This window comes from Mesoplodon densirostris, chromosome 19 (assembly GCF_025265405.1).
Source record: "Mesoplodon densirostris isolate mMesDen1 chromosome 19, mMesDen1 primary haplotype, whole genome shotgun sequence".
Taxonomy (NCBI): domain Eukaryota; kingdom Metazoa; phylum Chordata; class Mammalia; order Artiodactyla; family Ziphiidae; genus Mesoplodon; species Mesoplodon densirostris.
The window spans coordinates 884,085-902,316 of NC_082679.1; the positions used below are offsets into that span (position 1 = coordinate 884,085).

General features: G+C 43.6%; 2 protein-coding genes across 10 annotated transcripts in view; both read left to right on the forward strand.

Moving 5' to 3' along the window:
• Positions 1–3,952, forward strand: part of LOC132480134 (zinc finger protein 606) — a 30,002-nt gene extending 26,050 nt beyond the window's left edge. For 3 of the 9 annotated variants that reach the window (XM_060084054.1, XM_060084056.1, XM_060084058.1), the window contains one exon: positions 15–85. Coding sequence is in view for 6 of the 9 variants with exons in the window: in XM_060084048.1 (XP_059940031.1) it covers positions 15–150 (136 nt within the window). In the remaining 3 variants the exon portion in view is untranslated. Of the gene's footprint in view, positions 1–14 lie in introns of all 9 variants that reach the window. The other 6 variants (XM_060084048.1, XM_060084049.1, XM_060084050.1 and 3 more) reach the window with 6 other exon arrangements.
• Positions 3,953–5,724: 1,772 nt separating this feature from the next.
• Positions 5,725–15,396, forward strand: C19H19orf18 (chromosome 19 C19orf18 homolog). Its single transcript, XM_060084809.1, has 7 exons — positions 5,725–6,048; positions 6,132–6,236; positions 7,179–7,220; positions 10,145–10,246; positions 10,663–10,765; positions 13,795–13,949; positions 15,142–15,396. The coding sequence occupies exons 1-7, from the start codon at positions 5,925–5,927 to the stop codon at positions 15,258–15,260; spliced, it is 750 nt and encodes a 249-aa protein (XP_059940792.1). The 5' UTR covers positions 5,725–5,924; the 3' UTR covers positions 15,261–15,396.
• The last annotated feature ends 2,836 nt before the right edge of the window (positions 15,397–18,232 follow it).

Consider the following 18,232-nt stretch of genomic DNA (forward strand, 5'->3'; position numbering starts at 1 on the left):
TTTCTGTTTGGCAGAAGTTGGCTCCAGGCCCTGCTTCTGGGTCTGGTCAGAACCCACAGCAGGAAGGATGACCTCCCACAAGGCCTTGGTGAGCTGCCCAGACACGCACGAAGGCTGGGTTTCTGTATGGGAACCACTGAGCAACTTTAACCAGGAAGGACAGAAAATGCTTTTGTTTTTAAAGAGGTCCTAGTGGCTGCTGTGTGTATAATGACCTGATGGAGGCAACCTTTACCAAAGAAGAGAAGCGCGGAAGCTACTGTGGTCGTTCCGGCAAGACATGAAAACTTGGACCAACGTGGTGCAGCAGTGCGCAGAGTAGTGATGAAACGCTTCACCGTACAGATTCAAACCGCTCAGTGAACCTCAGAGCAAGATAAACACAAAGAAACCACATTATTAAAAAGTACTGAAGCCCAAGAGAAAAGGTCATGGTCATGGAGGAGAGGCTTGGATCGGATTTACCTTCTTTCCGGTAATAATTAAAAACTCCTAACCTTAAGCAAAAAGCTTAAGGCAACTGGAGAACAACCGTAGCAGGAAGAGACTATGGTGGAGCCCATCCTCAGTTACCTAGGAGACGCGGCTGGGCTGCACTGCCTTCTGGGAGTTGTGGGGCCGGGCCCCCCGGCCTCCTCGGACAGGGAAGCATCTGTGAGGCGAAGACTACAACTCCCAGAAGGTACCGTGGCGTGCCTCCGACCAATGGGAGCACTCAGACCGCTGGGAGACAGCGGCCTGTGCGGCCTTCTGGGAGTTGTAGTCCATGGGCTGCACTTAAGATCACCCAAACTCAAAGGCTTTTCTCATTTTTAAAAAATAATAGCTTTGACAGGGAGGGACAAGACGGGTAGGTGATTAAGAGGTACAAACTACCATGTGTAAAAGAGTTACAAGGATATGTTGTACATCACAAGGGATATGCCAATATTTTATAGTAACTTTAAATGGAGTATAGTCTATAAAATTTTTGAATCACTGTTGTACACCTGAAACTAATATTGTGAATCAGCTACACCTTATTTTAAAAAGAGCTTTGAAGCTTTGACAAGAAATGAGTTGCCAAGCCATGAAAAGACATGGAGAAACATACTACTAAAGAATATATTAAATAAGTATTAATAAGTGAAAGGAGCCAATTTGAAAAGGCTACATACTGTATGAGTCCAACTTATGACATTCTGGAAAAGGGAAAACTATGGGGATAGTGAAAATATCAGTGGTTGCCAGAGGGTTGGGGGAGGAGAGAGGGATGAATAGGTGGAGCATAGTGGATTTTTACAGCAGGGCACATGTGCCGTATGACATTTTATAAGATTGGATACATGTCATGATACTTTTGTCAGAACCCATAGAATGTGTAATGCTGGGAGTCAACCTCAACATAAACTAGGGACTTTGATTATGATGTGTCAATGTAGGTTCATCAGCTGTAACAAATGTACCTCTCTGGTGTGGGATGTCAATCATGGAGAAGGCTGTGTGTGTGTGTGTGTGTGTGTGTGTGTGTGTGTGTGTGTGTATGTGTGTGTGAGGGGGCGGGGGTACGTGGGAACTCTGTTGTGAACATAAAGCTACTCTAAAAAAGTCTTTTGAAACAACAATAGCTTTCTTGAGGTAGTCACATACCATAACATTAACCTTTTTCAGGTGGTTTTTAGTATATTCACAATACTGTTCACTCATCACAATCATCTAAGTCCGGAACATTCCATCACTTTCTTTAGGTAGTCACATACCATAACATTCACCTTTTTCAGGTGGTTTTTAGTATATTCACAATACTGTTCACTCATCGCAATCATCTAAGTCCGGAACATTTCATCACTTTCTTGAGGTAGTCACATACCATAACATTCACCTTTTTCAGATGGTTTTTAGTATATTCACAATACTGTTCACTCATCGCAATCATCTAAGTCCGGAACATTTCATCACTTTCTTGAGGTAGTCACATACCATAACATTAACCTTTTTCAGGTGGTTTTTAGTATATTCACAATACTGTTTGTTCATCACAATCATCTAAGTCCGGAACAGTCCATCACTTTCTTGAGGTAGTCACATACCATAACATTCACCTTTTTCAGGTGGTTTTTAGTATATTCACAATACTGTTCACTCATTGCAATCATCTAAGTCCGGAACATTCCATCACTTTCTTGAGGTAGTCACCATAACATTAACCTTTTTCAGGTGGTTTTTAGTATATTCACAGTACTGTTCGTTCATCACAATCATCTAAGTCCGGAACAGTCCATCACTTTCTTGAGGTAGTCACATACCATAACATTAACCTTTTTCAGGTGGTTTTTAGTATATTCACAATACTGTTCACTCATCACAATTATCTAAGTCCGGAACATTCCATCACTTCAAAAGGAAACCCCATTAGCAAGTACTCTTCTCCCTATTCGTTCCTCCCCCCAGCCCTTGGCAACCAGTAATCTACATTCTGTCTGTTGGATTTTCCTGTGTTGGACCTTTCATATAGATGGAATGATATAATGTGGCCTTTTGTTTCTGGATGCTTTCACTTAGCATAATGTTTTCATAGTTCATCCGTGTTGTAGCATAAATCAGTACTTTGCCCCTTTTCTTGGATGAATAATATTCCATCATGTGGATATACCCTTTTTGTTTATCCATTCATCAGTTGATGGACATTTGGGTTTATAATAACTTTTTGGTTATTATAAATAATGTTATGAACACTGTTTTATGTTCTTTTAGGTGATGGTCAGTCAGGTGCAGCCATAAGAGGAGACACAGGAGAGTAGCAGGAAGAAACAAAGTGTATTATACTCACAGGTCCTAGAAAGACGGAGTTACGGCATGCCACGAAGGTCCACACATGCTGCAAGCCAGGGAGCGGGCTCAACCAAGCAGGTGGGGAGCAGAGAGTGAAGACTAGCCCACAGGCAAGTGCTTTTCTTAGGGGTGGGGGGGAGTAGAATACACAGGAAGAGGCATGAGGCATGTCATTGGTGCTTTTGAATGTTACTAGGGCATGTTCAGGGGAGAGCAAAGAGGAAGCCCCTTGTAGCAGGAGCCACCCTTATCACTTGAAAGCCTGGTCACCTGGGAGGGGTGCTCACAGCCTGATTGCAGGTATGTTGAGGCAGCAGGACAATACAAACTGTAAACTTTTACAAGGAAAAAGGTGAAAGGGGTAAAAAGGTACGAACATCCATTCATAAAATAAGTCATGGGGACGTAACGTACAGCGTCACAACCGTAGTTAATAATGCTGTATTGCATATCAAAGTTACTAAGAGAGTAAATGTTTTTAGTTTTATTTGTTTTTATCTTTTATTGAAATATAGATAATTTACAATGTTGCATTAATTACTGCTGTACAGCAAGGTGACTCAGTTATACATATATATACATTCTTTTTTATATATTCTTTCCCATTATGATTTATCACAGGATATTGAATAGAGTTCCCTGTGCTATACAGTAGGACCTTGTTGTTTATCCAGTCTCTGTATAAAAGCTAACCCCGACCTCCCATTCCATCCCTCCCCCAACCCCCTCGCCCTTGGCAACCACCAGTCTGTTAAGAGTAGATCTTTTTTTTTTTTTAATATTTATCTATTTATTTATTTTTGGCTGTGTCGGGTCTTAGTTGCAGTGCGTGGGCTCTTCATTGTGATGTGCGGGCTCTCTAGTTGTGGTGCGAAGGTTTAGTTGCCTCTCGGCATGTGGGATTTAGTTCCCCAACCAGGGATCGAACCGGCGTCCCATGCATTGCAAGACATTCTTAACCACTGGACCACCAGGGAAGTCCCAAGAGAGTAGATCTTAAGAGTCCTAATCACAAGAAAAAAGTTTGTAATTATATATGTTGTAATATGTATATGTGACAGATGTTAACTAGACATGATCATTTCACAATACATACAAATATCGAATCATTATGTTGCACACCTGAAACTAATATAATGTTAATGTCAGTTACATTTCAATAAAAAAAAAACTACAATACAATCTACACTGTAGTGCTCCAACATCATTAACAATATTATTTGGGGTGAATAACACTTGCCACCTGGGTTGTCGAGATGCTAAACTGACTGGGACGGCTGGACATGGCCACTGATGGCAAATTTTAGTAAAGGTGACAATGAGGAAGAGTCCTATAAGGCATATGACGAAGGTTGGGAACACAGTTTTGCAACCGGACACCCTACTTTGGAAGAAAGCCAAGAGAACAGGTCAGGCACCTCTGGATTTAAGGGAATCTGTTGAAAGGTTTTGGTGACATTATGAAAGATCTTATCTCTTGGCCTAATCCTCATAGCTTGACCTTGTATTCTCTACACATCTGTCAGCATTATTAACTCACAGTGGTATTCTGATGCTTGTAGGATTCATCCAGCTGGGCTGGGTGCACAGACTGTAAGAACCAAGTCTAGGAAGAGCCAGGTGTTCACAGACCTATCGGAAAGGATTGGGCAAGGCAGTAGTGACCATTGGGAAGTTGATATCCCAGACCAGTCCCAAAGACAGAGGTGTCCATCGGGAGCTTGAGAGACCTAAATCCGGTCTAAAGGTCACAGTACCGATAGGGAGCCCCAACCTAAGTTCAAAGAGACACAGCAGATGAACTCATCCAGATGGGCTTGATTGGGGGTGACTCTGAGACTGCGGGATTTAGAGAGAGAGTGTGGGGCACTGTTCTTACCTGGCTCATCCCTGGGCATGGCAGGATGGGAGGAAAGCAGATTGGGCTGTTGTAAGAGCAGAGCAAGAAACTTCATGGCCCACAGCGGGCGTATATCTGGAGGCCTGCCTTCTCATCTCCTGACATTCAGGAAGGACAGCTGCCCTTTGGGGCACAGCACATGAGGAACCAGCTCCTAACCCCAGAGGACTTTACAAGCCTCGGAAGGTCTCTGGTCTGTTCACTTATTCTAATTGGTAGGAGGAATGAAAACCTGTTTTCTGTATTGTGGGAACTACCAGATGGGCAAAGGGCACGTCCGGGGACAACCTTCTTCCATGCCATCTAATTTTCTATCCCATTTCCACATTTTCAGATGATTCATTTAATCTCCTTTAAAGAAACTTCTGGAGATGGCCACTTGGGTCTAGGTTTCTGAACAGCACCCCCAGAGGCTGGAGGAGTACTGAATTGCTTTATTGCAAATATTATACTCTCCCATTTTACAACCAGAACTAACGTTCAGTGCTCACACTCTTTTTGAGCTTTGCATGGACTCCCTTATTGAGCCATCGCTGTAACCCTGTGAAGTAGGTATTAGTTCCTGTCCTATTCTTCTGATGAGGAAACTGAAGCTCAGAGGGGTAAGTAACTTGATCAAGCTCAAACATCTAGGAAGCCAGAGATGAGGGTTAGAATTCAGGCATTTGAACACAGAGCCCTGCTTTTTTCTCTGTTGACTTCTTATGATGTGTCACATTGAATTATTATTATTTTTTAAATATTTATTTTTTTATTTAGCTGTGACGGGTCTTAGTTGTGGCGTGCATGTGGGATCTAGCTCCCCCACCAGGGATTGAACCCGGGCCCCCTGCACTGGAAGCACAGAGTCTTAGCCACTGGACTGCCAGGGAAGGCCTCACATGGGATTATAATTGATTTCTTTCTGCCTCCGCACTAATCTGGATGCTCTCTGAGGACAGGGACCTGTTCTTATTCACATCTGTACCCAAGAGGTGAGCATCCCTCCCAGTGCACTCACTCATTCTGTTAGGCTCCCCACTGGCTGACTTGGTTCCATGAAAGAATTCCATGTGGCAACGTGAGCTGACGTCACACTGGTGTTTCCCAGTCAGAACCCAAACATTCTGTAGTGAGAAGAGCTCCTTAGTTCCTCAGAGAAATATAGGACAGATGCTAGCCTACAACTAAATACTTCCTTTCACCCATATGATAACAAACTAGCAGTTTTGGAATGATGGACAAGGTTCAAAGTTCTTTCGCCATTTTATTTTTGTTTTTAATGGAATTCCCACTTCATTTGTGCTTGCCTTATGCAGGTGAGTTCAAACCAGCTGGACAAACAACACACGTAATGGGTCTCTTCAAGCATGTTTTCACTTGTTTTAGGGGAAGTAAAAAGGAGTAATTATATTTCACTGCCACAAGTTTTCTTTTCCAGGTTATATACAGTCACAAAGACCCACAAATGTCACCGAAAAGCCCACACTGTACGCTAAGGAATTTCAATTATCTCATGTTCAAGGAGCTTTCTCAAAACACAGAGGTGAGTCATTGTTAGTACTCGTTCAGTGAAATGAGAACTGTATCCTGGGGTCCTCTTATGTGCTATATCAATGTGTCTCTTTTTTTAAGATTTAAAAACATTTATTTATTTTTGGCTGTGTGGGTCTTCATTGCAGTGCGCGGGCTTCTCATTGCAGTGGCTTCTCTTGCTGCAGAGCACGGGCTCTAGGCACGCGGGCTTCCGTAGTTGCAGCACGTGGGCTCAGTAGTTGTGGCGCGGGGGCTCTAGAGTGCGGGCTCAGTAGTTGTGGTTTGTGGGCTCTAGAGTGCGGGCTCAGTAGCTGTAGCACATGGGCTTAGTTGCTCCACGGTATATGGGATCTTCCCGGACCAGGACTTGAACCTGTGTCCCCTGCATTGGCAGGCTGATTCTTAACCACTGCGCCACCAGGGAAGCCCAATGTGTCTCTTCTTGTATATTTGTTAGTAGCATGGTCCATAAAATAATAAAATTAGATAAGCATTGTTTGGAAATTATATCCTACACGCTTCACTCTCTGTAAGCTGGGTGACAGAAGGGCTGTGGCTGTTGGGCCCTCCCTGGCCCCGGCTTTCCGACCTGATGAGAGCACAGCCCTCTTCAGCTCTGTGCTAAGTTTCTCCAGGTCCTCAGCTTGGGAGGAGGTTTCCCAGCTTGCGTGACTGCAAAAGCAGACCAGGACCCAAACGCATTGTGTTCTTAATGGTCCAGATTCATCAAAGGAAACACTGGATGCAAGCAGAGCACCATGCTTCTGCAAATTAAGCCGCGCATTTCTGTCAATACTAGGCATCGGAATAAACTTACTGAGGACATTTACCATCTTAGCTATTTGGAAACTACGTTTTAGGCCCCCTCATCTAATACCAAGTTACATCCTGACTTTCCTAAGTGCATCTTAAACCTGGCTCTTCTTTCTGATCCCCTTCAACGGCCGTCTAGCTCCAGCACGTACTACACCCACGCCATTCCCAGGGCGTACTGGTAAGTCAAGGCATCTGGGACGGTGGGTGGGATCCATGGACGTTCACAAAGCTGCTGAGCTGTATGGCTCCAGAGGGCACCCCGCGCTGCTTGTCACTAACCTGTACAGCCCCTTTGTGCAAATTAGAAAAAGGGGCCCCCCGCCCCATGGTTGGATTAGTAATGATGTTGCTTGGGGCAGATTAGAAAATAGCACAGAGGTCAAAGCATCAGGAAATACAGAAAAAAAACCAACCAAACCCACAATTAATCCATCCCTCCATCCATCCCAAAGACGTTATTACCCTTCCTAAAGCTCAGCTATAATATTTCACTTCCCAGTTCACCCCCCACCCCAGCACCAAAGCCCAGAAAAGGAGTTCGGGCCAAGGTGTCAGAAGGCCCACATTATAGTCCTTACTTTGACACTAACTTGTCTTGTGAGATGGCCATAGAGGTTCGCTGAAACCTCTGCCACGCCTGAGCTTTGGGTCCCAAGTGTAGCTTCTGATACAGAGACGGAGACAGAATTGTTTGTCTAGTCAGATCACTGGAAGACTCCCATTTTCTCCTGTAACCTTTAGCTCTTGGTTATATGGAAAGATGCCTACCTCATAATAGGAAAAATACACATTGAAAATACACTAGAATTCCAGTTTTCAGCTATCATGTTGAAAATAGGCAAAAAATTGTACAACAAACTCTCCTGGCAAAGGAGTAGGGAAAGATAATCTCATATCTTGTTTGTAGGCTAGGAATGAGTACAACTTCTACAGAGCGCAATTGGCAATTCTTATAAAAAGAATGCATTCACTTTTTGACCCAGAGTGTTGAAATATCCCTGGGATTTGTTTTAATCAGGTATGGTAAGACACGCAGACACAGAAATGATTGTCATGAAGGAAGACGTTTATACACACGGAATCCTAGAAACAGAAGGCATGGCACAGCATGCCGGGCCATGTGGGGAAGGACCAGAGTGGGTTAGGAGGCAGGAGGAGGAGAGGGGAGAGAATGACCCAGAGCTTCTGTTGGTTTTTTTTTTTTTTTTTTGCGGTATGCGGACCTCTCACTGTTGTGGCCTCTCCCGTTGCGGAGCACAGGCTCCGGACACGCAGGCCCAGCGGCCATGGCTCACGGGCCCAGCCGCTCCGCGGCATATGGGATCCTCCCAGACCGGGGCACGAACCCGTATCCCCTGCATCGGCAGGCGGACTCTCAACCACTGCGCCACCAGGGAGGCCCCTGTTGGGGGTTTTGAGGGAAGGAATGGGTGAGGTGGGGTAGGTACATGGAGTAAGCTTAGTGTTGCATAGTTTGAATAATTTTGCTGGGCTCTGGGCTATAGGAGTGGTTCTCAGGTGTCCAGTACCTGGCCCTGGGGTGATTCAGGGCAGAGGGAGTATTGGCCTGGTGTGTGAGGGTTTGATGGTTGGTTTGAATATCAAAGACACCACAGGGGAGTCGCTTGCTGTCTCTGGGAAGTAGCCAGCCCTGAGAGGTGGAGCCTTCCCAGGATGAAGGCCCCAAATGGTAGACCATCAAGGATATAGAAAATAAGAAAATAGAGTCAATATACCCCGCAATTCCATTTCTGGGAATTTTATTTAAAATATGCTACTCCAGGGAATTTCCTGGCAGTCCAGTGGTTAGGACTTAGCACTTTCACTGCCAGGGCCCGGGTTCAATCCCTGGTCAGGGAATTAAGATCCCACAAGCCACATGGCGTGGCAAAAAAAAAAAAAAGAAAGAAAGAAAGAAAGCTACTCCATTTTCTTACTTCATTTACCCTCCCCTTTTGCTTGGTGACTTTCTCATCTATTTTTCTCATCCCACAAATACTCCCAACATATCTACCCCAGGCTCGCTCTTAGGGGATGACCTTGTTTCCTCCATCACCGACAAAATACAAGCACTTGACAGAGTGTCTGCATCCCCTGATCCAGCGCAGTTGTACCTTCTCATTTTTCCTCCCGTCTAGGCCAAGGCTGACTCCTCGCCTGTGCACCAGCTAACATCCCCTCAGGCCAACTGGGGACACCCCAGGCAATTCTCTCTCCCTTTCCAGGAACATCACAGCATTTAAAAGTATCATCCCCGTTCTTCTATGAACATGCTGTCGGTTTTCCCATATTAAAAAACAAACCTCGTCTCTTGATCCCTCAGCCCCCGCTGGGAGCTGCCCCCATTTCTCCTACCTCCATGACAGCAAAACTCTTCAGGAAGTTTCCAAAACTTGCTCTCTCCAATGCCTTTCCCCCTGTTCTCTCTCAAACCTGTTTCACTCACGCACATCGATAACATCTCCTTTGACTAGGTCTCCAACGACCTTCCCATTGCCAAGTCCAGCAACCAATTTTCAGGAGTCATTGTATTGAAACCGACTGTAACCCATACCCCCCCACCTAATATTTCATTAAGAAAATGTGAAAACACAGAAAAGTTGAGAGAATCATAGAATGAACATCTATGTACGCCACACCTGAAGTCTACAATTAAGCGTTGAATCTGCAAGCATTTTTACAGTCCAGGTTCTTTTTGTCATGTCAGGCTGACTTCACATGGAGGTATGAATCTCAAAGTATTTCTCAGCTCAGTCGTTGAACCAGTGAAGGGACACAAAGTGAGGGAGGGCCACGTTTGCGACAAGGAGTAGGCACTTCAATCTGTCAGATTTTTACAAGTGGGTAGTTTTGTTGTTGTTGTTTTTTTAAAATACTTATTTATTTTGTCTGTGCTGTGTCTTGCAAACTCTTTAGCTGCAGCATTCGGGATCTAGTTCCCTGACTAGGGATTGAACCTGGGCCCCCTGCATTGGGGGCATGGAGTCTTACCTACTGGACCACCAGGGAAGTCCCTACAAGTGGTTGAGTAATGTACTTAGTCAATTGCTCTTTTGTTCAGTTTGTACCAACAATAGCTCTGTTTATTTATTTTTATTTCAGATAATGGGAGAAGTGGTACACCTGAGCCTACAAAAAGCATCCAAGGTTTTGTAGCACATTCAGTGGGCCTAAATACCAACCACAATACAGGTTTGCGGAATTAGATTCTGAATTGCCCTACAATATTCCTTTTGTAACAGCACTACACAACCTAAGACCATCCGGGCAACACTTGAGCTGTAAAACTAAGGCCACTCTCCTTTCAGCTACATCGATGGCCGGTTCTGCTGTACTGAGTCAGGGATCCAGTCTCATAAGAGAGGGCTTTGACCAAAGACAGGAGGCAGATGGAAAAAGGAATCAGAGATTGGGTGGGAATTCAAATGATATTTGTTCACACAGGCTGTACAATCTAGCCTCTGTGGTTTTTTTTTTTTTTTTTAGTTAAGAATACTATTTTTAAGGTTATTTCTGATTTTCTCTCCCATTCTGCCAAAACAATATGATTAACAAATATATTAACTGATAGTCACACCTAAAATGAGATTTTATGAGAACTTTTTTTTTTCCATTTTTAGCAGTGATTCCTCATAGACCTGCTCTTGTTCAAGTAATTACAATTGCGTGTATAGCCTTCAGTATTGCCCTGATATGTGGGATCACTATTTCCTACATGATATAGTAAGTCTATGCTAAATAACTTTTACCATCCTTAAGTAAGACATAACAAGTTATCTAGGTTATTATTTTGTGATAGTAATGATGATGATGGTGATAATTCTTATAATCCTTAAATTATTATGGTCATTATACATTTTCAGACAGTGTTTTTTAGAATATGGGCTATATTCATGTTGGGTCATGATATAAATGAAAAAATTTAAAAGAAACTGGATAAAAAGAATTTTTTAAGTAAAAATAGAAATTAATTTTAAAAGAAGGCAAGCAAACAAACAAAGAAGAAACAGGACAGAATACAATTTAGTAGAATAGAAAGTATTAAAGTAAATGTTGGGCTTCCCTGGTGGCTCACTAGTTAAGAATCCGCCTGCCAATGCAGGGAACATGGGTTCGAGCCCTGATCTGGGAAGATCCTACATGCCTCAGAGCAACTAAACCCGTGCACCACAACTGCTGAGCCTGCGCTCTAGAGCCAGTGAGCCACAACTACTGAGCCCACGCACCACAACTACTGAAGCCTGTGCACTAGAGCCCGTGCTCTGCAACAAGAGAAGCCACCATAATGAGAAGCCCACGCACCGCAACGAAGAGTAGCCCCCGCTCACCCCAACTAGAGAAAACCCACACAGCAACGAAGAACCAATGCAGTCAACGACAACAACAACAAAAAGTAAATGCTGATTTTCAACCTTTTCAGACTGAAGATTGTGAGGTAAATCTTATCTCTTACTGTGGATCATGATCAAAAATGTTTGAAAGCCACAGTCAGAGATGCTGTCATCCTCCCAAAATGTGGCTTTCTAGAGTGAACTTGATACTTTGGAGGGAATCTTAATAGTGCAAAGCAGAAAAGAGTGACCACTCTCTCTTTCACTAGAAACTTATTATCAATGCAATAATAGTAGGGGTAATAGTAGCGTTTAGGGAAGACACTTCATCTTGTTCACACAAATAAAGCTTGTGGTCAAGCTCAGGTTATGTGATCATTTTGAAATTAGTGTCAGACGAAAGCGAGCCACACTGTGACATCATGCTACTCTGATCAGGACCAACACATTGATTCCTATTCTAGGATTTAGTTCCAGGACTCCATTATATCCCATCAGAAATAGCTTGAGGAAGTACTAAATTATTTACTCTATCAGAATTAAGTGTGTACATGGGAAATGTATTGCCATGTATGGGATATTTTTTAAGGTAGCCATTTTAGGACCACTTGGAGTATGTCAAATGAAGGCAAAATTAAAGGTAAAATAGAAGAAATTTTGCTAAGGAGAGAGTGTCCCCAGTATGTTTGGTTCTGGGTTATCTATGACTCAATTTAGGTAACTGGAATTTCAGTTTATTTCATTAGTCTAGACAAAGATGTTAACATATGAAGATTGCTAAAGTAACTCACTACAACGTATCCTCCTGGAATTTCAGTGCCCAATTAAATTACTGAGCTAATGTCAACATTTACAGCTTTTACATTTGTGTTACCCCCTAGTGACATTTTAGAACCTGAGGCAAAAGGAAAAATATGTGCCCCAAAGTACATGTTTTTACATAATTTTTAATGGTTAATTTTTTCCAAAAGTAGATTTTTGAAAATATATTGGTGAGTTTGATTTCACTTAAACCAGGAAAGTAAAGTTATAATAAATTTTGTTTCTGGTAAAGATAAAGTATTTAAACTTAAAATAATGCTGTGAGTTTTGACACAGCATTTTTCAATTTTTAAAATATATTTCAACTACTTTAATGTTTTGGAAAAGAAGAACCGTAAAATAATACATAAAAACATGTACGTAGGGACTCACATTTTCCCTTTTGACTCAGTCTCCCATATGGTTCATCACAGCACTGATGGATCCTGTCTTTAAAATTTTGATATTTTGTTTATCATGGATTTTTCCCATTCATTTCTTTTATTTTTTTTTGCCATACCATGAGGTTTGCAGGATCTTAGTTCCCCGACCAGGGATTGAACCTGGGCCCTAGGCAGTGGAAGCACCGAGTTCTAACCACTGGACCGCCAGGGAATCCCCTCATTTCAATTTTTTACAATATTAAGTCAAAATAATTATCCCTATTACTGAGTTTTTTGGCACCCCCTTAAGGTGTTCACCTAAAGCGAGCACCTCACTCTCCTCACCCAAAATCTGGTCCTGTCCCAGCTTCCTGATTATCTGTAACAGTGTTTACAATCAGGACATTGCTTCCTGCTACAGAGCATGATTCTGGAATGTCCCCCCTACATCCCTTCCTCCATCACAGACCCTTAGAACACAAATAAGCTAACCCTACACTGATGTGTTATTACATGAGTCCAACACAAGTGAGAAGGTAAGTATGTCAGGAACAACTAGAACTCTGTTACCCTTCACGTCACACAGGAATGTCTGTTCAACGATCCACTTCCAAGCTTGGGCCTAGGGTGGGGCGAGTGCGGCACTCACCTCGGGTGCACAGTTTAAGGGGGTGCAGTAGTCGAGAAAAATAGTGATTTATGGCAATATGTTTAAGTCTAAATGCCCTCAAAAGTCCATGATGAACAAAATAGCAACATTCTACATACAGGATCAGTGATGGTGTTCAGGCCAAAGCATATTGGAGACGAAGCGAAAGGAAAAATCGGCGGTACCTATGCTACCTTTATTTAAAATGTTGACATTGTGTTCCTCATGGATTTGTTGGCATTCATTTTTCTTGTGTAAAACATTGCATTAAGATGTTATTGAACTTGATCACGGAGGTTTGTGCCCAGCCCGAGTGCCCCATTCCCGTCACCTGGCTCCAAATCACTCGCCCCTTTTCTGCGTGTCAGCCCCAATCTGAGTTCTATAATTCTATAGAACTATAGAATTCTATAATTCTAATTATATTTCTGTAATTAATTATAGTTCTATAATTATTTGGGTTTAAGTCTATTTCTGCCTCCTCCCCCATGTACTAGTGACCCCTTTTCAGTCAGAAAGTCACGAGATTAAGACAGGATGATTTAGTGGGAAAATTGTGCTTTTAAATTTATCTATTTTGTCCTCCAGTCGAATGGTACAGGCTGAGGAAAAACAACAACTTGCGTCACTCTATGAAAATGTCAAGATACCATTATTAGGAGAGGAAGAGGAGGGCTCTGAGGACGAGTCCACGCGCCTCCTTCCAGAGAGGGAGAAGGAGCTGGAGAAGTTCATTCATTCAGGTAGAGGGTCAACCAGCTTTTGGATCCTGTCAGATCCAAAATCCAAGGGAGGGCTTCCCTGGTGGCGCAGTGGTTGGGAGTCCGCCTGCCGATGCAGGGGACGCGGGTTCGTGCCCCGGTCCGGGAAGATCCCACATGCCGCGGAGCGGCTGGGCCCGTGAGCCATGGCCGCTGGGCCTGCGCGTCCGGAGCCTGTGCTCCGCAACGGGAGGGGCCACAGCAGTGAGCGGCCCGCGAACCGGAAAAACAAATCCAAGGGAAGCTGAGCTGACCGTGGTGGTTGGGTCTTCAAAGGCAAAGCTAATGAATATTTACAGCCACACTTGCAGGAAGGAACCATTCGCATCAAGTTACACAGAGGGGCAAACAGCTGTGTGGCTGTTTGATTCCTTTTGCAAGGCAATTCCAAGGACTGAAAAGAGAGTTAAGGAAACAAGACTTGTCCTGGACGCAACATTTCCCTTAAACATACGTATCAATGTCGTGTTGTTGCCGAGTTTTGACCACAGACAGGCAGATGCCCTCCCGCGCTGTCTGCCTCAGTCTGATGTGGAAATGGGATGCAGGCCCACGAAACAGAGGTTACTACCCCCAGGTCAGAGACGCCCCAGTGAGAATTGCCCACTACCCCTGCACATCCTTGTGAGGAGAGCATAACATACATGCTCAAAGAAACCTGATTTTGTAGAAGTTCTGAGATTCTTCAGTACTTGCTTTAAAAAATTCTAGAGCAAAACGATGTAGATTGCAGTGTCTGATTCAATACTATTAAGCATCCGCTGCATGGATCTGCTCTCTAAGCACCCCAGAGACAGTCAGAGAGAGGCTGAGAGGCCAAGAGTAGAAGAGATAATTGATGCTTACTGAGGGAGACCGCCCTTGTACTCTTAGAAAATATTTTTAATGTCTTTTCATTGCATTGAATTATAACTTTTCTAAATGTTTAAAAATTGAAGTATAGTTGATTTACAATATTATAAATTTTTAAAACTGGATATTTATAAAGCTTGAATACAGAAAGTGGGAAATCATTTCGAAATGCAATTTTCACCATCCTTATCAGACAAATAACATTCATGAAAGCCTGAAAATTCCATTGTTTGTTCCTTTATTTTTCCATATATTTCCTCCCTTCTTTTGTCTCTACTTCCTGATTTATTAGTAGCTAAATAATGTTATGTCTACATTTTAGTCATTAGATCAAAAAGAAGAAAACATATGGAAAAGAAGAGATTGAACACACAGCAAAAGTTGGTAAAGGAAGTGGAAATAAAGGATGCTATACATACCGCAAATCCGGGGCTTCTGTGAAAAGAAATGAAAGAGAGGCAGGACATGCCAGCCAGTGTGGAGGAAACAGTGACAGATGACAGAATGTGAGCATGACTTGCTCCTGGAGAACCTTGTGCAAGAGCACTCTAAAGGAAGAACACCAGACGTAAAAACAGGAAATAAATTCATATGATCTAGCAATCTTGCTTCCTAGTTCTTAGAGTTTATGAATAAATACAACTTAATTGGAAAAGAAAAAAATCCAACTTCGTAAGTGTGAAAGAGAAATTGTCAGGATTTTCTTTTCTCCTAACCAGCAGTTTCTTCGGGTAAGTCTCTCAGACCATGTGAGGAAACCACTTCCATGAATCAAAGCTTCCCCAGTGACATTATCTGTTAATTCCAGTAGCTCGCTTCCATTTTATGTATAACAAGACTGAGAATGTCAAAATGAATATGACAGCAGACAGTAACCTTTGTTTTTAGGGATCTGGGATCTGGTGCAGGAAATAGGTCTGCAGGCAAAGAGCTATAAAGCATTGCCAGATGTACTGAGTGCTATAAACTGGGAGTCACCGAGAGCTGTGGAAACACAAAAGGGGCAGGATTTAATCTGAGTGGTGCTGTTGGTGTGGAAAACAGTCTGATGGTTCCTCGAAAAGGTAAGCATAGAGTCACTGCCTGACCCAGCAATTCCACTCCTGGGTATATATCCAAAACAATTGAAAATATATGTACCTGCACACAAGAGAAACCCTCACACAGACGTTCATAGCAACATTATTCATAAGAGCAAAAAGGTGGAAACACCGCATATGTCCATCAACTGATAAACAAATTAACAAGATGTGGTCTCTCCATAGAGTGGGATGTTATTAAGCAAGAAAAAGAAGTACTGACACATGGTACAACATAGGTGATCCTTGCAAACATTATGCTAAGTAAAAGCGGTTAGACACAAAAGGTCCACACATCGTATGATTCCATTTATACAAAATATCTAGAATAGGGCTTCCCTGGTAGCGCAGTGGTTGAGAGTCCGCCTGCCGATGCAGGGGATGCGGGTTCGTGCCCCGGTCTGGGAAGATCCCACATGCCGCGGAGCAGCTGGGCCCGTGAGCCATGGCCGCTGGGCCTGTGCGTCCGGAGCCTGTGCTCTGCAACGGGAGAGGCCGCAACAGTGAGAGGCCCGTGTACCAGAAAAAAAAAAAAAAAAAAAAATCGAGAATAGGCAAATCCATAGAGGGTCAAAGTAGATAAGTGGTTCTAGGTGCCGGAGGAGGGGAGAAAAGGGAAAGATGGCTGGTGGGTAGGAAGATTCTCCTGGGGGCAATGAAAATGTTGAAAAGAAGATTAGTGTAACTTGAGGAGGCTGGTACCAAACCCAAGTTCAGCTGCTCACCACTCAGAAGACCAGTACTCAAGAGACAGGTGTTATATTTGATTTACAACATTGTTTTAATTCCTGCTGTACAGCAAAGTGACTGAGTTATACATATATATATATACACTCTTTTTCTTTCTTTCTTTTCTTTTTTGGCCACACCTTGCAGGACCTTAGTTTGCCGACCAGGGATTGAACCTGGGCTACCGCAGCAAAAGTGCTCAATCCTAACCACTGGACCGCCAGGGAAATCCCTGGACTGCTTTTTATCAAGTATCAAGTACATGAGAAGAACATGAATCTTCTCAGGCAGATGTGTCTTAGCAAGAATCACTGAGGCAGGCAGAATTCTAAGATGGCCCCAAGACGCCTGCCCTCTGGTGTACACAGCTGTGTAGTTCCCTTCTCTTGAGTGTGGGTCTTTGAATATGAGGGATGTCACTCTTGTGATTACGCAAAAGTGATGGGATTGTCGCTCTCTTAATTGTTACATTAAGCCACCTGTCCAAGTCTTTAGGGACTGGTTCCGTGCAGGGAAAGACCTCTACTAATCAACCCAGTGTGAAGGCTTCAGGCTTTCTCAGTTTTTTACCAGACATGCATCTTCCATGGTGTGTATGTGTGTGTGTGTGTGTGTGTGTGTGTGTGTGTGTGTGTGTGTGTTTCACCAGTTCTACCATATACAGTATGCTGCATTTATTTTTATTTTTTAAAAGTAGGATTGAAAGCCTTTTAGTCTTTTTTTAAAATTAATTAATTTTTGGCTGCATTGGGTCTTTGCTGCTGCGTGCGGGCTCTCTCCAGTTGAGGCTAGCCTGGGCCTTTCACTGCGGTGGCCTCTCCCTGCTGCGGAGCACGGGCTCCTGGCACATGGGCCCAGCAGCTGTGGCTCACGGGCTCCAGAGCACAGGCTGAGTAGCTGTGGCGCTTGGGCTCAGCTGCTCTGAGGCATGTGGGATCCTCCCGGACCCGTGTCCCCTGCATTGGCAGGTGGACTCCCAATCCCTGCGCCACCAGGGAAGTCCCTATGCTGCATTTAAATGTCTTAATTTCCCTAATAGTCTCACTCCCCACCCTTGCTCTGATTTTTCTCAGGGCATTAAACATTGTATTGCCTTAGTCTTTTTGTTGCCCGGCACTGCAGGACTGCAATCTCCCTGCAGCTGCCCCAAGGTTTGGAATCTACCAGTGCCCTTACCGGCAACTAATATTTGTGTATAGTTTGAAGAGGAGGTCTAAATTCATATTTTACCATTTGTGTACTTCAATGCTGCAGACCTTATTTATTTGGCCACGCCACTCGGCATGTGGAATCTTAGTTCCCTAACCAGGGATCGAACCCGCACTCCCTGCATTGGAAGCGTGGAGTCTTAACCAGTGGACTGCCAGGGAAGTCCCCAGACCATATTTATTTATTTATTTTAATTAATTAATTAATTTTTGGCTGCATTGGGTCTTCGTTGCTGCACAAGCTTTCTCTAGCTGCGGCGAGCGGGGGCTACTCTTTTTTTTTTTTTTTGCGGTATGTGGGCCTCTCACTGCCGTGGCCTCTCCCGCTGCGGATCACAGGCCCAACGGCCATGGCTCACGGGCCCAGCCGCTCCACGGCATGTGGGATCTTCCCGGA